This window comes from Arvicola amphibius, chromosome 6 (assembly GCF_903992535.2).
Source record: "Arvicola amphibius chromosome 6, mArvAmp1.2, whole genome shotgun sequence".
NCBI classification, from domain to species: domain Eukaryota; kingdom Metazoa; phylum Chordata; class Mammalia; order Rodentia; family Cricetidae; genus Arvicola; species Arvicola amphibius.
In genome coordinates this window covers 124490928-124518628 of record NC_052052.2, presented here as the reverse complement: position 1 = coordinate 124518628, position 27701 = coordinate 124490928, and the positions used below count along the sequence as shown (strand labels likewise).

Below are 27701 nucleotides of genomic sequence, written 5' to 3'. Positions count from 1 at the left end.
CCTCAGTTGTAATTGAGCGCAAGTGTAATTCCATCACTCTAAACATGGAGGCAGGTAGATCCAGAAGTTCAAGGCTAGCCTCAGCTGTATAGAAAGTATAAGGCCAGCCTGAACTACAATGAGAACCATTCTCAGAGCAACAAATATATATAGTTTCTTGAGATCAGTGCAAGGTTTTCTCTCTCTCTCTCTCTCTCTCTCTCTCTCTCTCTCTCTCTCTCTCTCTCTCTTTCTCTCTCTCTCTTTCTGGCTACTATCAAGGAAAATATTTAATTGTATTCATTTTTAAAGAAAGTACTCAAGTGTGTAATTTCACCTTGGGTTCATTTACCAGATTAAAGGGGATAAAAAGTAAAGTGATTCTTGTTCGCTGGGGAACGTGTGGTGTAGTAGGAAGGTAAGGCTTAATTTTCTCTCATTAAAGAATATCTATAAATCTGATAAGATAAGGAAATGAACCATTTCTACTTCAGGCTAGCACTCTGCTGTGCTGGGATGAGAGTCTCTGGCCAGTTACTGCTCTCAGAATGAGTATGTCTGACATCACAGTGCCGGTTCATGCTGGATGTGAAGCAGGCCGTGGGTATGCCAGCTGAGGAGGGCAGTGAGGAGCCAGATTTAATGGTGTTGGGAGAAGCGTGGCTTACCTCCAGTTCTCCCTTCCTCCTTTTGTTCCCTGATTCACTGCAGCTTTCTCGCAGCTGATGTGATCCTCTGCTCTAAGGGGATTATTCTTGTGCTGTCCAACTGTTATCAAAGCTAGAGTTGTATCTGTTCTCAGCTGATTTATGCGGCCTCATACTTTTGAAAATAGAGATGCATTGAAAATGGCTTTCTAGCTACAAGTGTGGTAACATTAGAGTAGATATTTGAGGCTATTAATCAATTAAGCTTCCCTTTGAGCATTGGCTCAGCAGATAATCTGGTCAGAAATACTTAGGTGTTCACATGTAGCTCATTACACAGGGATTACCTAGATCCATTTTCAAAGTACCCAGAAAAGTACAAGGTCAGCCAAGGATGCCTTAAATCAAAGAGCAAGGATTGGTGTTATACCCAAAGAGACCATCTCAAGGGACATGCAGGGTAGATTGAATAAATGTCAATGGGAAACTGAATGCCAGAAAGAACAGTGATTGCAAAATCTTATGATACACTGAATTAATTTTAAAAAAATATGCTTGTTTATGGTAATGTCAAAAAATATATCAAGAAATGAGTGGTTCTGGGGGACTTAACAGAAGAGGGGTGGCAAACAGACTCAGGAGGAGAGAGCCATAGGAAATCCATCTTTGCAGCTCTTGCTGTTGGCATAAATTAAAGCAAGAATCACCAGTATTGCTTAAAAGTAGGCTCGTCTGCATGGACTGGTGGTAGCACTTCCCAGAGTGGCTATTAATAACAGAGAAATGGCACTCGACAGTGAAACACCCAGGAAGTCCCCACTCCAATCAAGAGACCAAACGGCTCCCCAACCATAGCAGCCGCCCGATGTGGGCTACCTGTTGTGACTGACTCAGCGGGTCACAGCACCCACTGTGTGAAATTCCTGCCTAAAACCATTTCCCCTGCATCTTATTATGAAGAAATGGAAGGAAGAAAAGCTGTGCTGGGATAGAGTCAAGAGGAGGTACTGGGCGAGATAAAAGAGAGGCTAAAGATACATTTTTACATATAATGTGCAGTTCTCCATTAGGTTCTGGATCTAAAGAAGAGAATTTATGTGTTTGAAAGATAACTGAGGGAGGCCAAGTGTAGCGGCATAGGCCAGCACAACACAGAGGCAGGAAGATCAATTCACCATCATCCTCGGCGACATGGAAGTTTGAGGCCGGACCCCGTCTCAAAGAAGAATTCTAACTGAGGAAATTTGAACATAGCCTATCGTATCAATATTCTTCTCTGTAGCCTCGCATGATTGGTGAAACAAAGAAAATTAATAGTTATCACATAATATGCATCCCAGCACTCTGATAGCAGGGCCTGGCACATCTTTGTGAGTTGAGGTCAACCTGGTGTATTATTGAGTTCCAGGTTGGCCAGGGCTGCACAGACCCTGTCTGACAACAACAAAGTCCCTGTTTTTGTTGTAAGAAATGCTATAATAAATGTCCTGGCCATTAACTTTTAAAAAGTGCTTACCTCCAGCTAGACATCTGTTTGCACTCTAAGCTCATTTACAAAGGTATATCTGCTTGACCAGCACCTACTTGTAGTTGGAATATGTGAGCCTGAGGTGGCCCCTCTCCTTTTTGGGTCCCATTGCCCAAGCTGCTGCCCTTGAAGTTGGAGCTTCATCTCCTACCGTTCTGAGAGTTTTCCCCTCATCTCACCTGGTCTGGGCCAGTTGTTGAAGTCCAATTTTCTGGCTTACTAAGGAAGTGCTAAATGTCTGTCAAAAGTTTTTATATCTTTTTGTTAAGTGGGATAAACACCAACACCACTGAAGTTCGTGTTGATTGTTTAAAGCCCTCTCTCATGGGATGTTTTCAGTAAAGTGAATGGGGAATGTGACTGTGACACTCCCCCTCAGTTTTTATTTGGATCTCGGGTTCAAGAGAATATTGTCTCCCAAGGGCTAGAAGGCAGCTTTCCTGAGAAATTAAACAGTAGTGTTAAACAAAATACTTATTCATGTAGGACAACCCTGAAGTTATTTTAAGAAATCTATAAATTTCTTCCTGCCTGTTATAGTACATTACTTTTTTTTTTAATCCTCAAATTCTTTGGATCTACTAGGTCGTTTCATCATGAACACCTCTCAGGAGGGGGCCCTGGAGGTAGTGTGTAGGGTGTTGAGCTCCTATAGGAATAAACCCAGACTGTCAGTAGTAACAGTGTATCTAGAGAGATTCCTTTCCATGGAGTAGAGTGATTGTGAGCAAACACGGAGGTGTTACTAAGCAGTTTGTCTCAGGGTTTCTGTTGCTGTGATAAAACACAATGACCAAAAGCAGCAGAAAGTGGCTATTTCAGCATATAGGTCTCAGGTCACACTTCATCACTGAGGGAAGTTGGGGCAGGAACTCAAACAGAAGCCATGGGAGGGTGCTGCTTACAGGTTTGTTCTTCATGACAGGCTCGGTCTGCTTGCTTATACCACCTGCCCAGTGATAGTTCCACCTACAACAAGCTGGGCCCTTCTGTATCACTCATTAATTAAGAAAATGCCCCATAGGCTTTTCTACAAGACAGTTTATGGAGGCATGCCTTTTCTCAGCTGTGGTTCCGTCTTCTCAGATAATTCCCTGGAGTTATCTGAGTGTGGAGATGGGGATGGGGGGCAAACCAGGACAGTTATTAGAAAATACTGCTTGGTGCCGAATACCCATCTTCCCAGTTCCTCATGAGCTGACGTTGGCATGCCAGCATCTTTGGTCTAACTAGAGCACAAACTCACATGAGAGTGTATCTTATTTCCTGCCATTCTGTCCCTTCTCCAAGAGGAACCAGCGAACTGTAGGTATTCTGTAACCGTTGCAGAACCTTGAAGGATCATAAGCATTACAAATAGCATAATGGCCTTCTTTGGCCATTACCAGCCATCTTTCTCACCTTCCTCTTCCCATAGGCATCATCAGGGTTGGACGGGGCACCTTATTTCCATGTATAAACATACATCTGTTCATGAGCATCTAGCTGATAGTAAGGTCTCATGTTTTAGAATGTATGTAGCTGCCATGTCAACAAATATCTTTCTGAAACTCTTTGCTGAACCTTGTTTTGAGATCTTTTTCATGTCGTTCTATATCAGTGGTTCTCACCCTGAGGGTTACAACCCCTTTAGTGAGTGCATATCAGATATCCTGCTTATCAGATATTATATTTTACAACAGTAGCAAAGTTACAGTTATGAAGTAGCAAGGAAATAATTTTATGGTTGCAGGTCACCATGGCATAGGAACTGTATTAAAGGGCTGCAGCATTAGGAAAGTTGAGAACCATTCCTCTATATTTTTCCGTTTTAGCTGCTATTCTGTCATTTACTTTTGCATCTGTGAACTGGTGTTTCCTGCCTGTTTCATTTGCTTATTCCCCATCAGGGGGCTTTTAGATTCATTCTAGGTAGTTTTTTTTTTCTGTGAGAAAAAAAAATCTACTTTACCCATAATCTCTCCCAAAGACTGGCACTGAGGTTCAGTGAGGTCACTGATGGTGTTGCATGGCATGTTGGGTACTGTAATAAACACTTCATAGTCTGTGTCTTAGTTAATCCTCACAATATTTTAAACTGGAAAACAAGCCCACTGTTACAAAAAAACTTTGGCCCAGATTCCATAGCAAATGGGAGATCCAAGGTTTGAGCCCATTTCTTGGATGCCTGAGTGTAAGGTAGTGCTTTGCACTCAGAACTCCTTCCTGTCTGTAGTGCGGAGATGGGGACACCAAGACAGCCTAAGTGAGTTTCAAGAGCTTACAGGCGCGAGCGTGAACGATCTTCACCTTGTCTAAAGGGTGAGCTGTTGGTTGCCATGGCTTCCTTCTTCATGTCACTTTGGAGAGGAAGGCTCTTCACTGTTCCTTGTAATGACCATGGAGGTGTGATTGGGACGGAGGACTCGTCCTGATAAGTTAACCTTTCAGAAAGAGAAGGGAAGTCTAAGATGATCAGTGAGACCGACTCCTCATACCTGGAGCCATAATCACACTTGTGGATGCTCCAGGGGTGTGCGTGTTAATTGACAATTGACAACGGAAGATTTGGAAATCCATTTTTACTCTTTTCTTCTTTCATTTAGCAAAGATGTTGTTGAGCTCACTTTATAGGGTCATAATATGAGCCACATTTGAAGAACAATGCTTAAGCCTTTCTGTGACTATGGATGATGACGGGGTGTCTCTGGGAAATGGTTTTTCCCTCCCTTTCCTCTGCACTGACCCACACTGTTCACACACACAGCCTGAGCAGCTCTACGTTTTCATTCCACTTTATGTTGAGAAAAATTGACACATGAAACATAGAACTAAGAAAAACACAGCCTCAGATAGACACAGTAGGGAGCCTTCTGCAAAGCCTGTCTTCTGGGAGCTGAAGAAGGACTCTGTCACCTCGGGCTAGTTTCACACACACTGATGACTCAAGTACGACTTCTAAAATACGTCACCCTCACTTTAAAAATAATGAGATGTGTTAGCAGCTGCCAATGGTGACCGATGGGTTTCAGGTTTTAAGGTAAAATGTTAGTTCTCACCAGGAAATATTGAGTTGCACTCTGACTGGTTGTTGACTGTGCAAGATTCCAGCGTCAGATTTCTGTGTACGAAGTTTTGATCACGGAGGGAGTGAGAGAGTCCAAGTGCTTTTCCCCTGAAATGCGGTGGAGAGTGAAGAGGGCTCTAAGTGGCCTTTCAGGAGACATCTGTGCTCACCCAGAGAGTCCCACTCCCCACACTGCTGCAGACCAAGACGAGACCTGTGTGCGTGCGAGTGCGCGTGCGCGCGCGCGCACGCCAGGGGTGGGGGGGATACTAATATCTCACCAGTGTTCTGGCCACTGAGAGCCCTGGCAACTGATGACGTCACCATGGGGTTGGAGACATGCTAAGAAACAGAGTTAACATCTGTATGTATGAGCCTTGCAGTTTCTAAAGCTGTAGCTGTACCGCTGCTCGTTAAAAGCTTGGCTGGATGCTTCACGCCATGAACTTGGCACTAGTCTTACCCCATTGCTCTGCTGCGGTGTTTTTTGTGTATTTTAGCTTTCTCTACTTTGTGTATGTCTCTCTCCCTCCCCTTTTCTTGTAATGCTGTTGCTTTGTCTCTCTTCCATTCATATTTTTTTCCCTTTCCTTTTGCTGCATGGAGACTCTCTGCTGTACAAGTGTAAGTATCCTCCAGCGGCACTGCAGTCCCTGGCTGCGCTGCTTCGCATTCTCACGCTCCATTTGCTTCTGCACTGCCTGGCTGGTCTCCCGGGAGATGTTGTCATTCCATCTGCAGATCCTGAATGAGAGAGGCAATAATTTAGAAACAGGATGGGGGTTGACCAGATGGTTCAGTCTTAAATAAACCCGTGGATGAATTGAAAATCTCCCCAGCTGGGTGCCTGAGAGTAAGAGAACGTTGATGAAGAGGTTGCCACATTTGAGGGGAGGGAGGAGGAAGTTCTCAAGACTCAAGGAGCAAATACCCAAGTGTTTCTCACCCTTGTCATATTGCTTGTTGCAGGCCCAGAATTATAGAAAATTGGCATTATGATTTGTTTCTCAGATTAGACATTACTAAGCTGCTTCTCAACTGGTACTGGTTTGGGGTGGGTATTTTTATTCTTTTTTCCATGAAGAAGAAAGAAAAAATAATTTTGGTTCTTGAACTTAGAATGACAGCATTATATACTGCTCTTTGTGAAAACTTTGCAAAAATAAAAAGAATGTTTTTTAATAACGGACATACCTTATCCTATCTTCACGGTGAGTCGAGCAATTTTAGTTTCATTTTTAAAAATTAGTATGCTTAGGAATCACCTGTTAGAAGTGGGTCTGAGAAGAAGACACTGTTGTGAACCAAGTTCTATCTTTACTTTGTAAATCGTGTTGACAGTGGACAAATCTTTGTTGAGCTACAGGCAGAATGGTTTTACACATTATAAAAATTGGATCCAATGAGTAAGATTTCCAAGTACTATAGATATCCGTGCTGCTTTTGGCCTCTTCAAAAACAGCCATGGTGTGACGCTGTTCACGCTTATAGCACAGGGCGGATTTATTGGCACTTATGGTATCAAGATGACAAAGTCTATATTTAGGGTTTCTTTCTAAAATTGCATTTTAAAATGAAGATTTAACATATTTTTTTCTTCTCACTCATAGAATGCTTTTTTAAAATTTAGTTCTATCAGGTCTTAAAGATAGTCTGCTCCTAGCATTTCAGTGGCCCTTGCCCTTCATCTGATGAGCACTTTAGGATTTCCTTGACTCAGAAAGTTGCTTGGCCATTGACAAGTGAGCAGGCACCATGGAGGGAACTAAGGCACAATGAAGGAATTAACCCTTGCATTTTGGTACAAAAGAAGGAGAGCATGCACAGTTCTAAGCACAGCCACTGCCGTCCCTCCTCCCAGAATACAGTTTATCAAACCTAACCATTGTGAGGAAGAAGAACAGTGCAAACCAGTAGGTTTCTAGAGAAGCTAGAATATTTGCTGCTAAATAAGTCATTGTACAGAAAAATCTGTCCATCTTTACATGTCCTTGCTTAGGAACTATTGAATGGAGTCATAAGATAAGCAGGGGAGATTGAGCAAGTCTGTATTTTCCATAAAACTAAGAAAGAAAGCATTGCAAAGAAAAGGCACAGCTTGTGAAAGGTGTTGCTCCCTTTTCTGTTTCTTTCTGTGTTCTCTATAAACCTTATGAGAGAGAGAGAGAGACTGAAGCCATTGGCATTGAAGGGGTTTCTGTTGTTTTGAGACAGGGTCTGTGTGTAACCCCCCAGCTTCAAACCTTCAGCACTCCCTCTGCTTCAGCCTCTTGATAGTGGGACTGCAAGCTCGAGGTAGTACCCAGGGTTTGGTCTCATTCTTGATGCCAGGTGTGGGAACAATCTGAGGTGCAGATTCTTACTTTAGCCAAAAAAACAAAAAATGAAAAACAAAACAAAAAAAACCAAAGGTTGGGAACTAACAGAAATGGCAAGATAACAAGACTTTTTTGGGAAACATAACTAGCAGTTCTCTGCACATAGAGAGTTCATTCAAAATGCAACACTGCAATGGAAAATACGAGAAGACATTCCCCCCCCCCCAACATTTGAAACTTAATACCAGCCTTTGAAACATTGGAAAACACAATCATAATAACAAAACTACTTCCATCCTGATCCCTGTCATCCAAAGAAATGCCCAGTGACTTTCAGGTTTCTATGTGTCTCCAAAATTAGGTTTCACTAAACGACTTATTTACAGATGGGTCACTAAGTTAACAAATGAGTTTCTTTCTCTAGATAGTATCTATTCTCTATCTGTACGTGAACAATGTGTGTCCCTTTTCAAATATTAAGCTACTGTGTGGACAATAATGTTACAATGTTGGCACATTTGACACTTATTTCTTCCCTGTCATACTGGGTTTAAAGAGAGAGAAACCCTGGCTATTTTGTCTGTGAATGCTCTCTGTGAAAAAAAACAAAAACAAAACCCTAACCCTGAGGCACAAAAAGGACATAAAATATCAGGTATCCTCCACACCTGCATTTTAAACTTCTTTCTTAGTTATGATTATCTGAATGAAATTCTATCCCAAGCTTAGTCTGTCTTGCTTTTAATGTGTATTTCAGACAGGGTCTTGCATAGTCGAGGCTTGCTTCAAACCTGCTGTCAGTCAGTCCAGGCTGGCCTTGAGTTTGCCATCATCAGTGGACACCTTATGCCTTGTTTCTGGCTTACTTGTTGATTATCTCCCTACTGAGATTGTGTGGGAGGTCTCTAAGACTTGCTAAATACAACACGGGTCTTCGCAGCGGCTCTCCTTTTAAACAGATGCCTACTGGCTTTTTGCTGAATCTTAGGAGTGAGTTGCTTCCCAGGCCACTGCACTGCTCTGCAGGCCCTGCGCCTCACACACAGTCTGTGAGCTTCCCACTCAGCCTGGCTGCCTCTAGCAAGTCACACTGGTGGTTCAGGAAAGCCGGTATTTGTGTGAATCTGATCACTCGACTTTTCTCTCCCTTTTTTCCCAACATTTAATAGCAAATGGGTGGGGGTTTTTTTTGTTTTGTTTTTTTGTTTTTTATTTTTATTAAAATCAGAGTAACTGTCAAAACTGAAAAATTGTTTGCTTTCTAGGTTGGCATAAACCAGTTTATTCTTTTAAAGAACGTAGACTTTGAGGAAGATTTAGCTGACAACAATTTCATCAAAACATACAATACTCTTTCAGCTCTGTTTTCTCTTAATTTGTATGTGGGTCCGTTTTTTGAGCCAGGCTTGGTAGTACCTGCCTGAAATCCCAGCACATGAGTCTGAGTCAGGAGGACTGTGAGTTTGAGGCTAACCTAGGCTACATAATAAGACCTTGTCTTCCCCCCACCTCCCATCTCCCCCCAAAACAAGAAAAAGTGAAGTTAAAAAAATTAGTGTCATGCTGGTTTAAACACAGCTGCAGACCATCATCAGTATTGGTAGCAATGGCATAGAGGGAAGAGTACTAGACTGGCCCCATCCCCGGTTTTTGTCCTGGCCCAGATCCTCTACCAGCTCAGATTTGTTAGTGTTTATCACTCATCCCGTGACTGGGTATTGGCCTTCAAGTTTGTCTGTATAGCTGATGCCTGAGGTTCTTCCCAGCCTCACCAACTGTGTATCTTCTGAGGGAGACAGCTCTGGGTGGTAATGGATGGTCCACACTGGGTGACAGCACTGGTGATGGTACAAGGCCCATGCCAGATGGCAAGTGCGGGTTTGATCTACCCTGGATGTCAGATGTGAATGGTGATTGCTGGTCTGTGGTGGACGGTGGATGCTCCGTACTTGATGTCAACACTTGGAAGATGTCCTCAAGTTTGACCTTGGCTTGGGATTTATTTTTAAAGGGCTCTGGCAGGATCTTAGCATTTACTGAGAAGTAGCATCTGATAGTTTTGAGTCATGGCACATTGTCCTAAAATTTCAATGACACACTGCGAAACAAAGGGTTAAGCTACCTAAAGCGTTGAAGTGGCACACAGAGACTGCAGACAGTATGCCTGCACCAGTGTTGCTGTGACAACCGGCAATTACAGTCATGAATAATCTCAGTGCTTTGTGACTGATTTTTACATTCTTTGGGGCTGATTTCTTATCTCCAGTTTGACATTCTCATGTATGACTTAGAGTTAAATTACCATTCCCTGCTCTTTTCAGACGTAGGAAGAGATTTGAACTGGTTAGAAGTGTAGAATAAAAGGGCCCTTGGTTGAATGACTCGGGAAAGTTCGAAACAGAAATCCATCTATGCATCTCCTGAGTCAACCTAGCAGTTGCTACAGTGGAGCCATTGTTAAATAGTGAAGCAGGAGCCTAGTTTACCCGCTGATGCCGTAGAGTTTGAGACAGGTTTTCATGCTCACCTAAGCACTGCCTCTGTCTGATTGCCAGATGACGCCCAAGTCCAAGAGGAAGAGCATCCACAGCCGAATGCTGCGGCCTGTTTCCAGGGCGTTTGGTGAGTGTGCTCCCAATGCCGGTCACTTCCCTGTAACTGGAAAACACCCCCAACAAAGAGTTCACACTGCCTACAGGAACCCACTCTGTCACTGGAGAAAGGTTTGGATAGTTGGTGAGGGGCAGTAGACTTAGAAATTACTTTTCGAGGCCAGGCATGGTTGCTCGTTCCTGTGATCTTGTGAGACTGAGGTAGGAGGATGGATGTGAGTAGGGGGTCACCCTGGGCACATGGTGAGTTCCAGGCTAGCCTGGGTGCAGAGGTACAGAGTGGGGTCCTGTCTGAAAAACAGAACAAAGCAAAACATTTCTTGTAGATTTCTTAGGGCTTTATTATTGCTGGTGATGGAATTGGGTTTCTCTGTTCTTCCTTTCTTTTATCCTTTTACACTCCTTCTTTTCTTCCCTTTCTTTCTTCTTCCCTGCCTTTCTCCCTCTCTCCTTTTTTTCCTTCCTATTTTTGTCCTATGTCTGAGAAGGTCTGAGTGTGCATCCCAGGTTGGCCTGAACCCAGCAATCCTCCTGCCTTAACTTCCCCGGTGCTGTACTCCACTAGGCCTGGCCCTTGGAAATTGTCTCCTACCCTCTTTGCATCACCCTTTGCTTTGGCATCTGTTTTATTTCAGAAATGGAATTTGATCTTGACAAAGCCCTGGAAGAGGTGCCGATCCACATTGAAGACCCGCCTTTCCCATCCATCCGGCAGGAGAAGCGAAGCTCAGGCTTGATTTCCGAGCTGCCTTCGGAGGAAGGCAGGAGACTGGAACACTTTACCAAGTTACGGCCCAAGCGGAACAAGAAGCAGCAGCCCACACAGGCAGCGGTAGGTGTCTACTGGGCTCCTTGGGCCCCTCCTCTGCTCCACCTCCTAAAGGTTCCACAACTGTAAATAGTGCCACCAACTGGGGAATCAAACAAGTATTCAAATTGGTGAGCGAGCAGGGGCATTTCTCATTTAAAACATCACAGAGATGGAGACAGGCGATGGGCTTGATAGCCTCACATATGTATCAGCAGACAGCAAAGAGACCCTCCCTCAGTGAAGGTAGTAACTGACCCCCAAGATTGTCCTCCAGCTGCCACATGTATGCTAGCACTCACATATATGAACATGCGTGTTCACAGAAAAGAAAAAAGAGGTCCTCCGCTCTCTGGTCTGGCCTGGGTCTCCTTTTTGATGCTGGTTGATTCCATGTGGACTTATTTCCAGAACCTCTGCCAAGCTCTGCATTTTTAGATCTGGAATGTTCTGGAACACCTCAGGCTAAACAATTTCCAAACTAAGATCCTATCTTGCCTGTCACCTTGCTTTTCCTTGTTTATCTCCTGTCCCCTTTCGGGATCTCATCAGCTGACATGTTAAAAATCTGGCTGTAGCTGGGCATAGTGGCACATCTCTTTAATCCTAGTATGTGAGAGACAGAGGCAGGTGGATCTCTGTGAGTTCAAGGCTAACCTGGTCTACATAACAAGCATTCCAGGCCTTCCAGGGCTACATAGAGAAACCTTGTCTCAAAACAAAACAAAAAACAACAACAAAAAACCCCAAACCAACAAACAAAAACAAACAGGCAAACCCTGGCTGCACCACTACCATCCACTTAATTATCCCTAACTCCCAACCTGACTGCTGGCTGCTCTCCATCCTCATTTCTCACGGCTTTCCCTGGAGATGATGATGACTGGAAAGCCTTTCAGATCTCCATGGAAACAAAGCTTCTTCCAGGGAGCCCTCCTTGCCTCTTCTTCTCTGGTCCTACAGAGCTACAGGGAAAAGTGGCTCTCATGAACTTGTGCTTGTGGAAACCCACCGTGGGAATAGGTGTTTACCCAAAGATGGCTCTCTTCACCTATTCCCAGCTCTCACCTCTTTGCCTGTGGATTCCAGGGAGGCATGGCGTGTGACTCATAGCCTATAGAAATGTTCCCGATGCTGTGGGTTGGGAATATGAGCAGTGAGTGCTCAGCAGTGGTTGTTGGATCAGTTGGGGAGAGCTGAGAGCACAGAAGGCTCAAGGGTTTCTCCACTTGTCCCCGTGGTCAGTAGTTCACTCTGCAAGATCCGTGTTTAGATGTGTTCATTTGAATTTGAAGAGCTGGCATAGTGCCATAGTTTCCAGCATTTGATTTTAGATTCGTACTACAGCATTATATAAGCTTAGATGTGTAAGCATTTATTGCTATTTTATTTTAAATAAGGGAGAGGGGCTTATCAGATAAAAAAAAAAAGAGAGAGACACCTTCCCTTATGCTGGCTCAGATTCTGTCCTCTAGATTGTTGCTGTGCGAATGGCCCCTCTTTGGCTGTCACTTCTGCAATCATTAGCAGCATGACCTGAAAGTGAAATGATGGGTTCAGTGTCTCTGTGCCCTTGGAGAGAAACGTTTTGTGGGTTTGTGCATTTGCTTATTTATTCTGCTTTTATGATTCTGGAGACTAAACCCCGCAGTCATGTGCAAGTTATTCTTTCTTCCTGCATTTAAAAAACTAAAAAGAATCAGGCATGGCGGTTCATGCCTATAATCCTAGAGGCTGTGAGGCTAAGGGAGAAGATCAGGACTGCAGGGGCATCCTTCAGTATACATCATGCTGGAAGCAGCTACAGGAGGCCCTCTGAGACATAATACAAGAAGGACCACAGAGGAGCAGAGGAGCGTGGGCATTCTAATGTACAGTGAAGGTACATTAGTTGCCATATGATTTCTCCAGGCTCATTATCTCCTGAGTATTGTCTTTTACAACAGCCTTATTAGGAGTCACTCACATTTTCCAGGTACGCATCAAGAAGAAGCAAAAAGGTTGAGAGCAATGTAACTGAACAACATGGTTTTGGCTGCTTTCATTACTAATGCTTAGTTTCAACAATTGTCTGATGTGACCTTCAGGGTCTTTATCAGGACTGTGTACTGTATAGAACCAGCTCATCTTGAGTTGATCTTGGCATGTCTGGAGTCTGCCTTTGATTTCCACTGCACCATTGAGTTGATCTTGGCATGTCTGGAGTCTGCCTTTGACCTCCACTGTACCATTGAGCAACCCGAGACATCAGAATTCTGAAAAATCAAAGCTGGTTCAGATGACCACATGTCACTGTCACCGAGCCAAATCTAGTAATGTTGTCACTCTGATGTTTGTGCCAGAATTAACAACAAAATTGCCTTAACACTGTCAGTGTAAAACTACTAACTCTCCTTTAAGGAAATAAACCACATATGAGTGGCTGTTCTAGGAACACATACCTGTGCACCGACCACATGGCAAGGGCACAGTCACAGGAAAGAAGGTCACAAGTCTGTGTTCACAAAGGGTCATCAGGGAGGCTGTACAGCACTCTCCGCTCTAGAGCCTGTAGAGCTTGTGGGTCAGCTTGGGAGGCATTTTAAAAGTCATCAGGGTATTGGGGTAGACACTGAGGGGGACAGTTACTGGCTATGCAAAGGGACTAAGAGTATGAAACAGCTTTGTCTCTCGAGCATCAACAGTCCATCTGTGTCCCTTGCAGTTCTCTGGAGGAATAGAACCAAGAGACTGTGTAGCTATGCGTTATAAAAATAGACACCCTGGGATGGCATACACAGTAGAGGCTGGGCAGCTCAGCTTGGCCCTGCTGGAGAAACCAGGAACCCTGGAGCTGCTCAGCCCCCAAAACTGGGTGCCTCGGGAGTCTAAAGTGTGGTGCTGAAGGCCTGGAATCGCTGGTGTTCTGTCCACATTGTAAGGGTTAAGAAGCCAGAGTCTGACAAGAGTAGGGGGTGGCAGTGGCTGTGGTGGCAGAAGGAAAAGCATCGATAGACACGTTCCCCAGCAAGAAGCAAAGGCAGGCTATGGTGGCCTGTCCTGGGACCTCCTTAGAGGCCCACCATGCTCAGCCCCCATTCCTGATTTTTTTTTTAAATGTCTTTCAAGCATTGTGTAGCTGTCTGTTTTTAGTTCTCCCCTACCTCCCAAGTCCATCGCATATTCTGTATTGCCTGACTGTATGCATTTCTGTTTAATTTCCTTTGAATGTCTGTCTTCCTTGTTCGCTGCTGTGGGAGAAGGTGTGTGGTGACTCAGCTTCCTAAGGGGTTCTCTCTGGCACACTTGCTCAGTGTCTCCAACAGGCCCACGTGCACGTACTTCAGATCCAGAACCCTCCGACCCCGAGGGTTCTGCTCAGTCACTCTGGTGATTGAGACAAGAGGGTGGTCTGAACTGCCTTTAACCTCACAGCACCCACTCACCTTCTCATCATCCACAAGGTAACCTTTCAGAGAGTGTGCCTTCACTGGAGGTGCAGGGCATCAGCGACTTATCTGCGGAAGCGAGACAGCTCCCGAGGCGCGTGCTCCTGCCCATGCAGGGTGACCCTTGCTCTCCCTCTCCTGCTCCGGAGGCACATGCTCCTGCCCATGTAGGGTGATCCTTGCTCTCCCTAGGTGCGTGCTCCTGCCCATGCAGGGTGCTCCTTGCTCTTTCGAGGCGCGTGCTCCTGCCCATGCAGGGTGATCCTTGCTTTCCCCAGGCGCATGCTCCTGCCCATGCAGGGTGATCCTTGCTCTTCCTTGCAAGCAACCCTGCTGCTTTTTGTATCTGAGGATGACAGAAGAGACTTGAATCACAGCACAGCTTTTTCTTCTGCTGGAAAAGGAGTGTTAACAGCATATGCTTTGGCCTTGAACTCTACTGACCTGATTCTACTCATCACAGTCTGCGTTTTGGCTGCTCTTCCCAGGCCAGCGCCATCTGAACTTCCCTTTAACTGCGCCTTTTGAAGCGCTGCCTGCGATTTAGCCAGCCATGCTGGGTGTCTCTTAACATGTCTCCTCTTTTCTTTACCTCTGAAATGTCAGGAGTGCATTGAGGGGGCTGGGAAGGACAGCCCAGCCCTTTAAGCTGCTGCGCCTGCGGGGAGCTGTACTACGTTCAGTTTCTTCCTCCATCTCTGGGGCCTCCATGCTCTTCGTACTACCACGGAACTCCAGGGCCAGCTATGGATTCTGTTGTCAAAGCAGGAAAAAACAAAAGGGCTAAGGGGAGAAAGTAAATGAGAAAATATAACCCTCTATTTACTGACTCAGAAAGGGGAGCTCAGGGCATCAGCGACTTATCTGCGGAAGCGAGACAGCTCCCGAGGCGCATGCTCCTGCCCATGTAGGGTGATCCTTGCTCTCCCTAGGTGCGTGCTCCTGCCCATGCAGGGTGCTCCTTGCTCTTTAGCTGGTGGGGCAGCTAAAGGAAGCCACTCCTAGCTATCCTCATGTCTTCCCGGTACTGATTGTGGTTGTCTTTTTACTTTGTAGCATTTCGCAAATAAGAATTTTTCAGTCTATTTGGTCCTGCCATACAAATCCCCCATCATGCCTTGTTTAAAGTACATCTTGTAAACCTGTTTGGTGGGTGAATGTGGCGATACTTGCCTGTAATCCCAGCACTAGTGAGGCAGAAGCAGAAGGACCACTGCAAGTTCAAAACCAGCCTGATCCACATAATGAGTTCTAGGCCAGTCAGGGCGACCAGCAGAGACTGTCTCAAAACCTGTCTCCACCTACAGCCGTACCATGCTGAACATAAATGATGTCATCAAAGCGTGTCTCCCACAATCACCAGCATCAGGCTTAGCATGTCTACAAACCCGTTCTTTCCTCACTAGGTTATGGCTCTACACCTGGCCTCTGTTTCTGTAAATCACGCGATCCCTGTTGTAGTGAGTCATGGCCGTGTTGTAGGCTGTTGAGACTAGCAGAACTGAAGGTGCATTGTTGACTGTGGAGTGAGGTCCTGTTTGTTTTGCAGATCTGTACCGTCAACATCGTCCCCCATGATGGAGAACAGAATGGCCTCATGGGCAGAGTGGATGAAGGTGTAGATGAATTTTTCACCAAGAAGGTGACTAAAATGGACAGCAAGTAAGTTTCCAGTCATTTCGTTAAGAACGGGTATTTCACTCACGTCTAAATGACTAAGGGTTGTAATTTATATAGGCATCACAGTCTCATGCAAGAGATTTACTATTTGGATTTCTAAAACGTGATCTCTAACAAAGCATCATGGGTGTTGCTTGGGCACGTGTTAGAAATTCAAATTCTCAGGCTCTTGCCACTGACCTGCTGAACTAAGAACTGTGGGGCCTGTTCCATAGCAGTGCACATGATATCCAGGCCAGACTGCTGCTGTGCCAGGGCTTCTCTCACATCACCTGGAAGAGTCTGTATCAGGGCACCGAGCATCCTTTGAACTTTGATCTGTTGGTTAGTTGGGCAGCAAAGTGACGGGAGAGGTAGGGCAGGGTTCTCTGACTTACCCTGTGTTGTAGGTGGTTTTGTCAGCTTGACAGTCTCTGGATCACCTACCTAGTACACAAGACAAGCCTCTAGGCATGATGGTGAGGGATTATCTAGATTACGTTACTTGAGATAGGAAGATGCAAACTGATTGCTGGTGCTTATTCCATCCAGTCCCAGACCACATGAAAGGGAAAAAGCCAGCAGAGCATGCTCCCTCCTGCTTGTAGATGTACAATGCACACTGTCCCCGTGACTGCCTCTCCGTGATGGACTGTACCCTGGCACTGTGAACCAAAGGAAGCCCCTCCTCCCTTCCTTAAATAGCTTTTGTCTCTGGATTTTCATCACAAGAGGAAAACTAACTACTGTGCCCTCTAAGAACTTTTCTCTACATTTTCTTTACTAGAATGTTGTTTCCTTAGAAAAAAGTTCAATGGTACTTTATCTTGAGCTGGGCATGGTGGCACATGCTTAGAGTCCTAGCACCCAGAGATTGGGGCAGGCAGAGTAATATAAATTTGAAGCCTGGAATACATAGTGAATTTCAGGACAGCCTGAGCTATATGACTCTGCCTCAACCCTACCCCCAAAATATTGTTCAACTTAAAACACTCCTGTTTTTATACGTGATTTTTCTGAAGTTATTCGATCTGTTACTAAAAGTCTGTCTCAGGACAGACTCGGAGCTTGGGATGTGTTTGTGAATAATGCTTCACCCTAGAGATGGAGTTCAGGAATGCATTAAACCTTGCAGATAGCTGAGGGCAGGCAGACAGAAGAGCTAGGGAAGGGCCTGTCGGAGCTGTGATTGATGAGTCTTATCTGTCCTTTGCAGGATGGCAAAGCAAAAATAAGTTAAGTCTCATATCCATGGCAGTGGGGCTTATAGATGCTGGTGAGCTTTAACACCTAATTATTGGCTGTCGTTGACACTCGTCCTACAGCTTAGCATAGCATCACTTGGCAGAATTCTTCCTTTCAAGACCCACCAATACATCCTTTATTCTTTGATAGTTTCCTATAATGCTTCATTCCCACAAATTAATCCCTGCTGATCCCTGGCATCATGCCCCCCCCCACCTCTGTACACATCTGTAGTGTGCATCTTCAAGAGTCTGCCTGGATTTTGGTTGGTTTATAATACAAGGGTTAGAGGACTATATTTTCAACTTAAAAGAGTCAAGAAACACCAATATAAACAGCATAATGGAAAATTTCCTCTTGATGAATCGCTGCCTTCCTCACACAGAATACTGTTCCAGATCAATACCTGGGTCTTATTTTTTCCCTTTAACACTTCAGAATCTTTTATTGTTTTATATTTTATATTTTCCATTATTTGCTTTGCAATTTTATTATGTTTTTGAGACAGATTCACGGTGTATCTCATGCTAGTCTGGAATTCACTAAGCAGCTCAGGGAAAATTCATACTCTCAGTCATTCTCCTGCCTTGGGTTCCAGGTGTACACTGGCATATGCAAGAACTTCAGAACCTTAGTACAGGCTACAGTAGTTAATGGCCAACAGTCATTGGTGCTGAACACATCAGATAACTGACCTGTGTCTGTGTAATTACAGATACAACTGTTGGCTCTTCTTCAACCACCCTGTATTAGTGGGCATGTGTGAGCAGTGGGTGTGAACCAAGTGCTCTGTCCCACCTGTCCCACCTGTCCCACCTGTCCCACCTGTCCCACCGTGACTTCCCCTCTTGATCATGAAGCTTTGTTTTTCAGTTGTCTTGGAATGATATCTGGGTGCATTTGTAATATGTGACGTCTATTTCCACAAAGATGTTAGTCTCAAATTCTGGGCGTGTTTCTGTGTGCAAGACTAGATAGCTTAACTTTCATCAACCTACAAAAAGTTGTAATTTTTTTAAACCGCATTTTTCCTATGAAAATAGGTTCTCACTTGGACATTATAGGGCATGGCATTAGGTAAAACATCATAAGTTAGTGCAAAGAAAGTTTGAGATTCAGTGTTATGTGCTCATAGTTTTAAATGTTAAGTGAGCTAGAAGGCTTTAATTAAAAAACAAAACAAAAAACCAAAACATCTCTTTTCCCACTTCCTGCTTCCCAGAGACAACTGGTTTTTATTCCATTAATCATTAACTTTTCTTCTTTTTTTAAAATATTTTTCTCCTATTTTTCATTTTTAGTTTCAGATAGTAATTCTGTCAGTATTTGACTACAGAGGATGATAGTGTATCCTGTCTACTCTCTGACCCCACTGAATTTTCTCTCTCTCTCTCTTGACTTCCTTCATTTAATATAATTGTTGTTAGCTCACTATTTAGTGGTTGCTCCAGTGTGCCACATTCTAGCCCTGGAAGTATCCACACCTGACTTACATGGTACATGGTGGTCACGCTTCCTCTCCTGTAGATTTTCCTTTCTCTGGAAGCTCTTCGTCACTTTTTGTTTGCCCTCATCTATTCACGTCTTTAACTCCCCTGTAAAAGCACAAGTCTGTGAGTTCTCGCTCATGTTCTCTGCAGGGTCTTCTTGGACACATCTCACCCTGGGCGGCGGGGGGCGGGGGTGCTGCTAGGGAGGCATTTCCTTCATCCTCTGCAGTGGATTCCCTTCATCACATCCCTGTGTCTTATCTGCCTCTCAGAGTTTGAGATTTACACCCTCATTTTGATGGATTTCCTCTTGCAGTGACTTTCTAAGGAATGAGGTGTTAGCAGTGCGTTTCTGTAAAGTTCAGATCTTTCATGTTGAGTGATCGTGTTGCTGGGTATGGGACTGGACGCTGGAATACATGTTGCTTTAGAATTCTGGAAACACTGTTCCCTAATTTTCTATCTTCTAGAGTTCTCATAAGAACCCAGTGTCACCTTGAGTCCTGATTCTTTGTGACGTGGTTTTGCTTTTTTCTCTTCTCTAGAAACATTTGGGATGTGTCTGTATTTTTAGAATACCTAAATTTTATGATGCTATATTTAAGAAGGGGATGCTGGTTTGTTTATCCAGTTTGTTGGCACACATAAAGTGTTTGACTCTTAAAATTCATGTTCTTTGGTTCTGGAGTTTTGTTTGTTTCTTTTATAAATTTCTTCTGTTTCCTCTACACACTATCTGTTAAACTTTCTTTATTCGAGCTGGGTGGTGGTGGCACACACCTTTAATCTCAGCACTCAGGGAGTCAGAGGCAGGCAGATCTCTGTGAGTTTGAGGCCGGCCTGTTCTACAGAGTGAATTCCAGGACAGCCAAAGATACACAGAGAAACCCTGTCTCAGAAAACTAAAACAAACCAAACCAAAACAACAACAACAAAAAACTTCCTTTATTCAACCTGATATTTCCTCTGCTAATCTATTAATTCTCACCATCTCCCTTCCAGTTTCTTATTCTTAGTATTCCCTCCTGACGTTCTAGTTGTACATTTTAGCTGTACTGTTTAGCCTTTAATGTTCTACTTCTGTCTCATTCGCTTTCATTCTTGTTTTGTGGCCATGCCACATACCCTCGGTTGCACTGTTTCTCTGGCTCACTCTACAGGCAATGAATTTGGGGTGGGCTGGGCCTTGTTGACCCTGTGGCTTGGGAAGAAGAAATACTACTTGGTGAATTGGTTTTCAGCCACCACTACTGCCCCCCCATTTCTCAGCTTCTCAGCCCTTGCTCTGCAGTCTACAGCTACTGAGATTCTAACCACTCCTAGACCTCCTCTTTATATTTCAATTGCTCAAATCCATGAAGCTATCTTGTATTCTTTGGGCTTCCAAGTGGTGTTGTCTATTCTCGCCTGTATGGTTTTGGGGTTTTGTGGTTGTCGTTCATTTTGTGTTTCTCCTTGGTTCTGGTTTTGATGGAGTTTCTGGGGAGTTTAAGGGGAGGTCCAGGCTCTAGCTTTGAGTGGCAGATTCCTTGTGGCACTCATTGTGTTTGTTCTTTTTCTCCATTCCCCACATTTCTATGTTTTTTTTCTTTCTGAAAATCTATCCTAAAATTTAAACTTATTCTGTCTAGTTTTATATTTACAAAGTCTCTTATAACCCAACCTGCCAGTAGACTTTATATAACTGAGGCTGGCCTTGAACTCCTGACCCTCCTCCTGACCCTCCTCCATCTCACAAATACTAGTCTTTTATTTTGTTACTTCTTCTGATAATTTATTTCATTTAAGCAAAGATTCACATATTTGCCAGCATTGAGCAAATATGTTGGATTTCACTGATTACGTAGTAATTAACAGAAAGGGCCCAAAGAAGCCCTTTCCAGTATCCCCCAAATTAAGCAGGGTAGTTGCCTAATAATGTCTCAAGCCAGTCCAGGAGAAGTTCACACTTAAGCCTCTAATCATTACAAAGGTCTGTCCTCAATCCTGCCTGACTCCTTCAGATTAGCGCACAATCTGGATGCTTAGTTTCCTCACGGCTAGCCTGAACTCTTCTGTCCCTAAGCACAGGCTTAACATTTAAAATGCTACAGAACGTGACCGGTCATGCAGCAGTCATGTTCATTGGCTAAGTCCTCGTGGTACTTGTCTTCATGGTCAAGCAATAGTTTCTGTGTCCTGATTGTGGTGCAGGAGGTCATCCACACGCTGCTCAGATGCCCATGAACTGAGCGAAGGAGATGAGAAAAAAAAACGGGATTCTCGGAGAAGTGGCTTTCTCAACCTAATCAAATCACGATCCAGATCTGAGCGGCCACCCACGGTCCTGATGCCGGAAGAGCTCTCCTCCCCAAAGGGGGCAATCCGGAGTCCACCAGTGGACACCGCTAGGAAGGACATAAAGGCAGCTGAGCACAATGGTGCTGCGGAGCGCACCGAGGAGACGAAGACACCGGAACCCCTGGAGGAGGGCCCGGCAGAGGAGGCAGGCAGAACCGAGCGCAGCGACAGCAGGGGTAGCCCACAGGGTGGCCGGCGCTATGTGCAGATGATGGGCAGCGGGCTGCTGGCTGAGATGAAGGCCAAGCAGGAGCGGAGAGCTGCATGCGCACAGAAGGTGAGGGGGTGGGGGGGGGCTGTGTCTGGATTCCTGCATTGGCTTCTCTAGTTTTATGGGAAAAGAGGTGCAAAAAAATAGCTTGTTGGTTAATTGAAAACGTAAATACTGGGTGCCGGAGAGATGAGCCTGTGATTAAGAGCACTGTGGCTCTTGTAAAGGACCCTGGTTCAGTTCCCAGAACCACATGGTGATTTCTAAGCATCAACCACTTCCTTTCCAGGGGACCAGACACCCTCTTCCAAACTCTGAGCACCAGATATGCATGAGGTGCATATGCTTACACATGCAAACAAATCACCCGTGCACATAAAATATATTATACAAAGAAAATGTCTTAAACATGTAAAACCTGAAGATTTATTCCCAAAGAATGTAGAGCCCAGACCCAGAAGGACTTGCTTGTCCTCACTGCCCCAGGCCAGGCCTTGAGTGTTTAATCTGTTTGTTGTTTGGAGACAGGGTCTCAAACAGGAACACAGGCTTGCCTCAAACTCACTTTGTGGCTCAGGTTGGTGTCAGATTCACTGGGTAGCACTGGGTGCCCCAAACCCCTGGTGATCCTCGTTTCAGTCCCCCTACCCCTTCCTGGGGTTACTGTCCAGCTCAGAGCTACACTCTTGAGAGGCACGGGACTTTAAAGGTATGGCATCTGTTTCTGAGAAATAAGCTATGCCCCACCTACCTGTCTTCTTGTACTTTCAATAGAAGCCTGCAAGAACTGGTCCCAAATAAGACTGGCCTGGGTGAATCTGAGTGGAGATGCTGAGGGTCGCTGGAGGTGGCAGAACCAACAGGCAAAGAACAGATGGCAGGCAGATAATCTCAAAGGCCCACTCCATGCCCCATGTAGTTCCTAGCTTAACCTTTTCCCAGGCTTCAAAGTCCTTTGCATTATTCAAGATTTAAATGACAAAAGAAAAAGTCAGGGTATCCTGTTAGGACTGATAGATTACCAAGTCCACTACTGCTGCTATGAAGACATCAGCACTGGTTTAGAAGTTGCTAAGTCTCAGGGATAAGGCAGAGTGGCAGCTTAGTGGTAGTGTTTGCCTGGCCTGTCTAAGAATCTGAGTTCAATCCCTAGCACAGCAAAGGATAATTTTGAAAAAAGAAGAAAAAGATATGTTGAGACTCCTCAAAGTTCAATTTAAAGATAGTTTACCTACCTTCCTCCCTCCATTCCTGCAAGCTTTGTGGTCCTTGAGATCAAGCCCTGCAGGATCTTACACGATCGCATAACCAGCCTCCACCAGGCTGCATTCCAAGCTGTGCTACTGCTCTGAGTCTCTTTTTCAGAATTCTACCTATTTGCTTCTATCGTTTCTTAAAGGAATGTATCCTTGCAGTAGTTATTAAGAGAAATGTGCTCAGGTTGTATGCATCATCCTGAGATCTGAGAAGCTCCCCACCCCCAAGAAAGGGAAGCTGTGCATCTGTTTGTCTCGAGGCCTCGGAAGAAAATGATTGGTTCTCCCAGGGGACCTTGGCTTAGAGGAAGTACAGGTGGACTACCCAGCAGATCCAGAGGACTTCTGTATTGCCTCTTAACAACCGCTGTTTGTTAAACTCTGCATCCCATAAGATTCTGCAGCTGCTCACGGTAGCTCTTCTACTGTCCAGCAATTTCCCAGCTACAGATACCTGCTTTGCTTCCCCACAGACCCTTACTATAGCTCAAAGATGGGAGAGCCTACATAACAGCCTCCTGTTGGTGCTGAAGGGAGACAGTATTGACCTTCGCCATGCAGAATACTGACAAAATACTACATCCCTACCATGAGCCAGATGCCTGCATAGTTTATAAATTTCCAACAGCTAATGTGGTGTTTTCCTAATGAACTGTTTATCTCTGTTTCCTGTGATGAGCAGCTAATTTTGTTGACAAGACAGGAATTCCAGGGTACTTCCCCATGTGTTTAGGATTGATACATAAATTGGCCCAGAGTGACAGAATCTTTCTGGTTTAGTGTTTGTGCTTGGTCCAGGTTGATGTTAATGTTCTCATAGTGCCATCTAGTGTTCTTCTAAACAGCCTTTGTTAAAAAAAAGAAATCTTCAGCATTTACAGTTTAGACAGTCATGGTTATTCTACCAGAATAATAAAAGCTTTCTCAAAAATAATTACTGTTAGAATGTTTCCTGAAATATAGCACTGAGTTGTTTTCGGGTAGTAATGTAAGCATCCATGGTTGATGTACAGTTGACCCTACTGTTGGAAGAGCAGAGGGGGAAGTCCCACAAATGTAAGCATCCATGGTTTATGTACAGTTGACCCTACTGTTGGAAGATCAGAGAAGGGGAGTTGGAAGATCAGAGAAGGGGAGTCCCATGAATGTAAGCATCCATGGTTGATGTACAGTTGACCCTACTGTTGGAAGAGCAAAGAGGGGGCACCAAGGATGCAAATGTTCAAATTGCTTTTCAAACTTTATTTACTTAGTGTATATGTATTTGTGTGTGGCACACATGTGTCACAGTGCATGTATGGGAGTTAGAGAAAAACTTGCAGGAGTCAGTCCTTCCACCACTTGGAGAAGGGATACTAACCCACCAGAGCCTGTCGCTCTGGCAGGCCTTGCCCTTCTCCCCCATTCCATGTTAGCCTTGCTTAAAGCCACTAGAATATAATCCAAAAGCTAGCCACCAAGGTTCAGCTATCAAAGTATTAGAGTCCAGCAATCAAAAGCCCCTTTTGGCTCACCTTATTAACATACCCAATTGACATTAGACACCTTAACCTAACACAAGGTTTCCCCATTTATCTTCATAAGCCTTCATTTTTCTATGTGCCACATCTGCCTCCCCTCTATCCAGAGACATTCTGTCCCTCAGGAACAGATATCCCTGTCCCCACTCCCTTGTTCTCTTCCCCTTCTCCCTCATCCTCTATCTCCTGCCTCTGTCTCTTATTCCTTGCCTTTAGTCCTTCTGCGGCAAACAAATGTCCTTTGTGCTGAGAACTTTGTGCTGAGGACTTGGTCTTCAGGGTCCTGAGCCAATACCGGTCCTTTCACATGGTGTCGAGACTCAGATTCGGGTTCCAGGGATTGAACACGTGTTTTTAGACTTGACAGAAAGCCCCTTTACCTGCTGACCCAGCTCTCTGCCCTCGCTTTTACTTTTAAAAATGGGTTTCCTGGAATCTTGGTATGGAGGCATATGGCTGAAATCCCAGCATTTGGGAATCTAAGGATCATGGGTTTGAGGCCAACCTGAACTATATACAGTGAATTGTAGGGTAGCCTGGACTACAGAGTGAGATCCAACATAAAAACAAAAGAAACATAACAAGTGCAAACATAACAAAAAACAAAACTCACAAACCTAGATTTCGTGAAAAACAAACCTGGACTCCTTTCGCTTTCTGGATTGTGACCCCTTATATAGATCATGGGGGTAATGCCACCCTCTTGGGTATGGTGTCCCTTCAACAGTGGCAGTGCAGAAATAATCTCTTGTTATCTATCTGCTTTATTGTTTCTTTTCCTTTTCCCTTATATCTCAAATGTACTCTTTTTTGGGGGGTTGGGGGTCTTGGATTTTTAGAAGCTTATCAATGATGTCATCTCCCAGGAGTCCTCCAGCCCAGTCTTGAGCACCACAGAGCGGTTGGATGGAGGTGGGACAGGTAAGCAGAGCTATTGCATGAATTCCCCGAGGAAAACCAGTCCCCTTCTGGTTCTAGGAGTCACCTGTGATTGGAAGGAGGAAAATACAAATGGAAGAACAAGCCTTCATGTTCTCCCCTCTAACCTAAAATACCAGTCCCTTCCTGTCCCAGCCACTCCTGGGGGTGCTACTCCTATCTCTGTAGCCATGATCTTAGGGGGACTTTTTTCTGATTTCCCAGATGGAGGAAATTAAGATTGCCTTCCCCACTTTCCTTTTTGACAAATTCCTAAATTTTGGGCATCCTGGTGAAAGAACAAAGTATGATGTTTTGAACAGCAAGCTCCACATGGCATGCAGAAGGAGGGCAGCTGTTCTGTCTGCCTGGAGGAAATATTCCAGTCCTATGGCTCCAATGTGAATGGAATCCCTGTGCTTTGTTTCCTCAAAGTATTTTTGTTTTGTTTTGTTTTGTTTTTTGTTTGGTTGATTGGTTGGTTGGGTTTTTCAAGACAGGATTTCTCTGAAGTTTTGGGGCCTGTCTCGGAACTAGCTCTTGTAGACCAGGCTGGCCTTGAACTCACAGAAATCCACCTGCCTCTGCCTCCCCAGTGCTGGGATTAAAGGTGTGTGTCACCACCGCCTGGCCTGTTCCCTCAAAGTTTTAGGTGTATTGAGCGGAGATGCCATCTACTGGATGCAAACGAGGGTAGCTCGTAAGTTGCTTTTATGGATGCTTCCTCTTTCGCCGGCTGTACGGCTCACTGTAGACAGCAACAGCAGTGCGGACAGAGAAGGAGATGATGACCTTTCTGGAACTGTTTTCAGCCTGAGACGAGACCGTAGCCCTCAGTACAGCCTTTCTCCCTCAACTGTAGCCAGATCCCTAATGGACTGGTTGTCATCCAGAACTGAGGCACTTCCTGTTGGCGTGTCTCTCTTCTCCTGTCAGGACCCAGAAAGTCCTGAAGACTTTAAATTCATGAGAAATTAGCTTCTCCTTGCATATGAATATAGAGCTGTGTATGGTGCAGAGTAAAATTTGATGTCTTATTGCAAGGGTCCCTGAGTTCTTGACTTCTGGAAGGAAAGAATTTAGCCGTGAGACGCTAACTGTTCAAGCAGTTTACTTAGCAAAGCAAGCATGTCACAGAGAAATTGAAGTGGACTGTCCCAGAGTGGGCAGGCAGCCTAGCAGGCTCCACAGATAGGAAGGAGGACTTAAGCCATTTGTGAGACTCCTTTTTCCAGGCTCTGCCCCTCTGCAGTCCCTGCCTCCTTCCTGGCAGTCCCTGGACCAGTGCTAGCAAGTCATCCCATTTCTGCGAAGAAAGCCCGTCTTTCTTAGCACCTACTCTTAAAGCACATTGATATGGAGAGGTTTTTGTTCTCAATATCTGTGATGCGGAACGAGAGCTACAGCGTGCACCACATTTCTACATTCAGAAAATTAGTTTCTTTGACTTTTGATGTTTAAAATGTGGTTTGGACCACTTCTCATTTTAATGCCCAAATTGTACCCAGGTCTTCCAGAGGCCCGCTTTGGTTTGGGAACACCGGAAAAGAATGCCAAAGCAGAACCCAAAGTGGATGGGGGCTGCAGGTCTCGGAGCTCCTCCAGCATTCCCACCAGTCCGAAGCCCCTCCTGCAGTCCCCCAAGCCAAGCCCCGGAGTCCGGCCTTCCATCCCCCAGAAGCCAAGAACTGCCTCCCGACCTGGTAAGGACATTAGTGGTCTGGGAGTCAGGCTGCGCCTGGTCTGGCTATATCCACAGGTGGTCTCAAGAGTAGGTAGAATGTGGTGGACTCATTGGAGGAAAAAATGAAAATAGGAAGCTGGAACTGGAAAACACATGAAACCTGCAGGAGCAGAGAACTGGGGAGGGCTGAGAGATGAGACTCCTGCCTGTCAGGAAAACCAGCCTGGGCATGCTGGCCCATCAGCAGAGGCGGACTTCTGAAGTCAGTCTCCAGGGTATTCAAACAATGCACACAGCCAGCTTAAGGACAAAGGCCTAAGAGCAGCAGTCTGTGTGGTTGTACACGCCATCCTGTAGCATATCAGCGATAGAGAACAGAAGTTGGCAAACTGTGGGTCTGGTTTGAAGTAAGGTTTCCTCAGATGGTGCAAGTGTTGTTCAGACGCATTGCAGATGTGGTCGAGTATGGTAGGTATACACTGGACCCTCATGCCTTCCAAGACCAAGACACTTAGCCTTTGGCCAGAAACAAAGGTGCTTGCCGAGCTAAGGTAGAAGATCTTACAGAAGAGACTTAAAAATACTAGGAATGGGTTCAGTTCTGTCTTATTTTCTTATGCAAAAAAAAATGTCTATATCAAGTCTTTAAGAAATACTGTAAGAATTTTCAAAACATCAGAGTTTGAGTGGGTGATGTGATGAAATATGATGAACCTCTTCTTCTCTTCTTCATATTTCCCCGAGAGGGTTGGAAAGCAGGGTAGAGATGCAGCCAGACTTTGCCACCTTCATCGTCACCCTTGTTATTGTCTTTCTCTTTATGCTCTAATTGGCAAGCTGCGGCAGGAGAATTGGTATGAGTTTGCAGTTAGCCTGGGCTGCAGGGTAAAACACAGTGAAGACAGACTAAGAAAATGAAAAGCAGAGTGTCATGAACGGAAGGCTTGATGTTTTTCTGAGCTCCGTGGGTTTCTAGTTTGAAGTAAGGAAACAACTCTGATCTACTTCATGA

The 27701-nt window shown here is 44.9% G+C and overlaps 1 protein-coding gene across 1 annotated transcript in view; it reads left to right on the top strand.

Annotated features, from left to right (window-relative positions):
- Carmil1 (capping protein regulator and myosin 1 linker 1) overlaps positions 1 to 27701 on the top strand; it is a 274817-nt gene that overhangs the window by 236618 nt on the left and 10498 nt on the right. The window contains 6 exon segments of the mRNA XM_038333283.1: positions 10074 to 10140; positions 10766 to 10962; positions 15916 to 16028; positions 20954 to 21377; positions 24927 to 25008; positions 26514 to 26708. Coding sequence (XP_038189211.1) covers positions 10074 to 10140; positions 10766 to 10962; positions 15916 to 16028; positions 20954 to 21377; positions 24927 to 25008; positions 26514 to 26708 — 1078 coding nt within the window.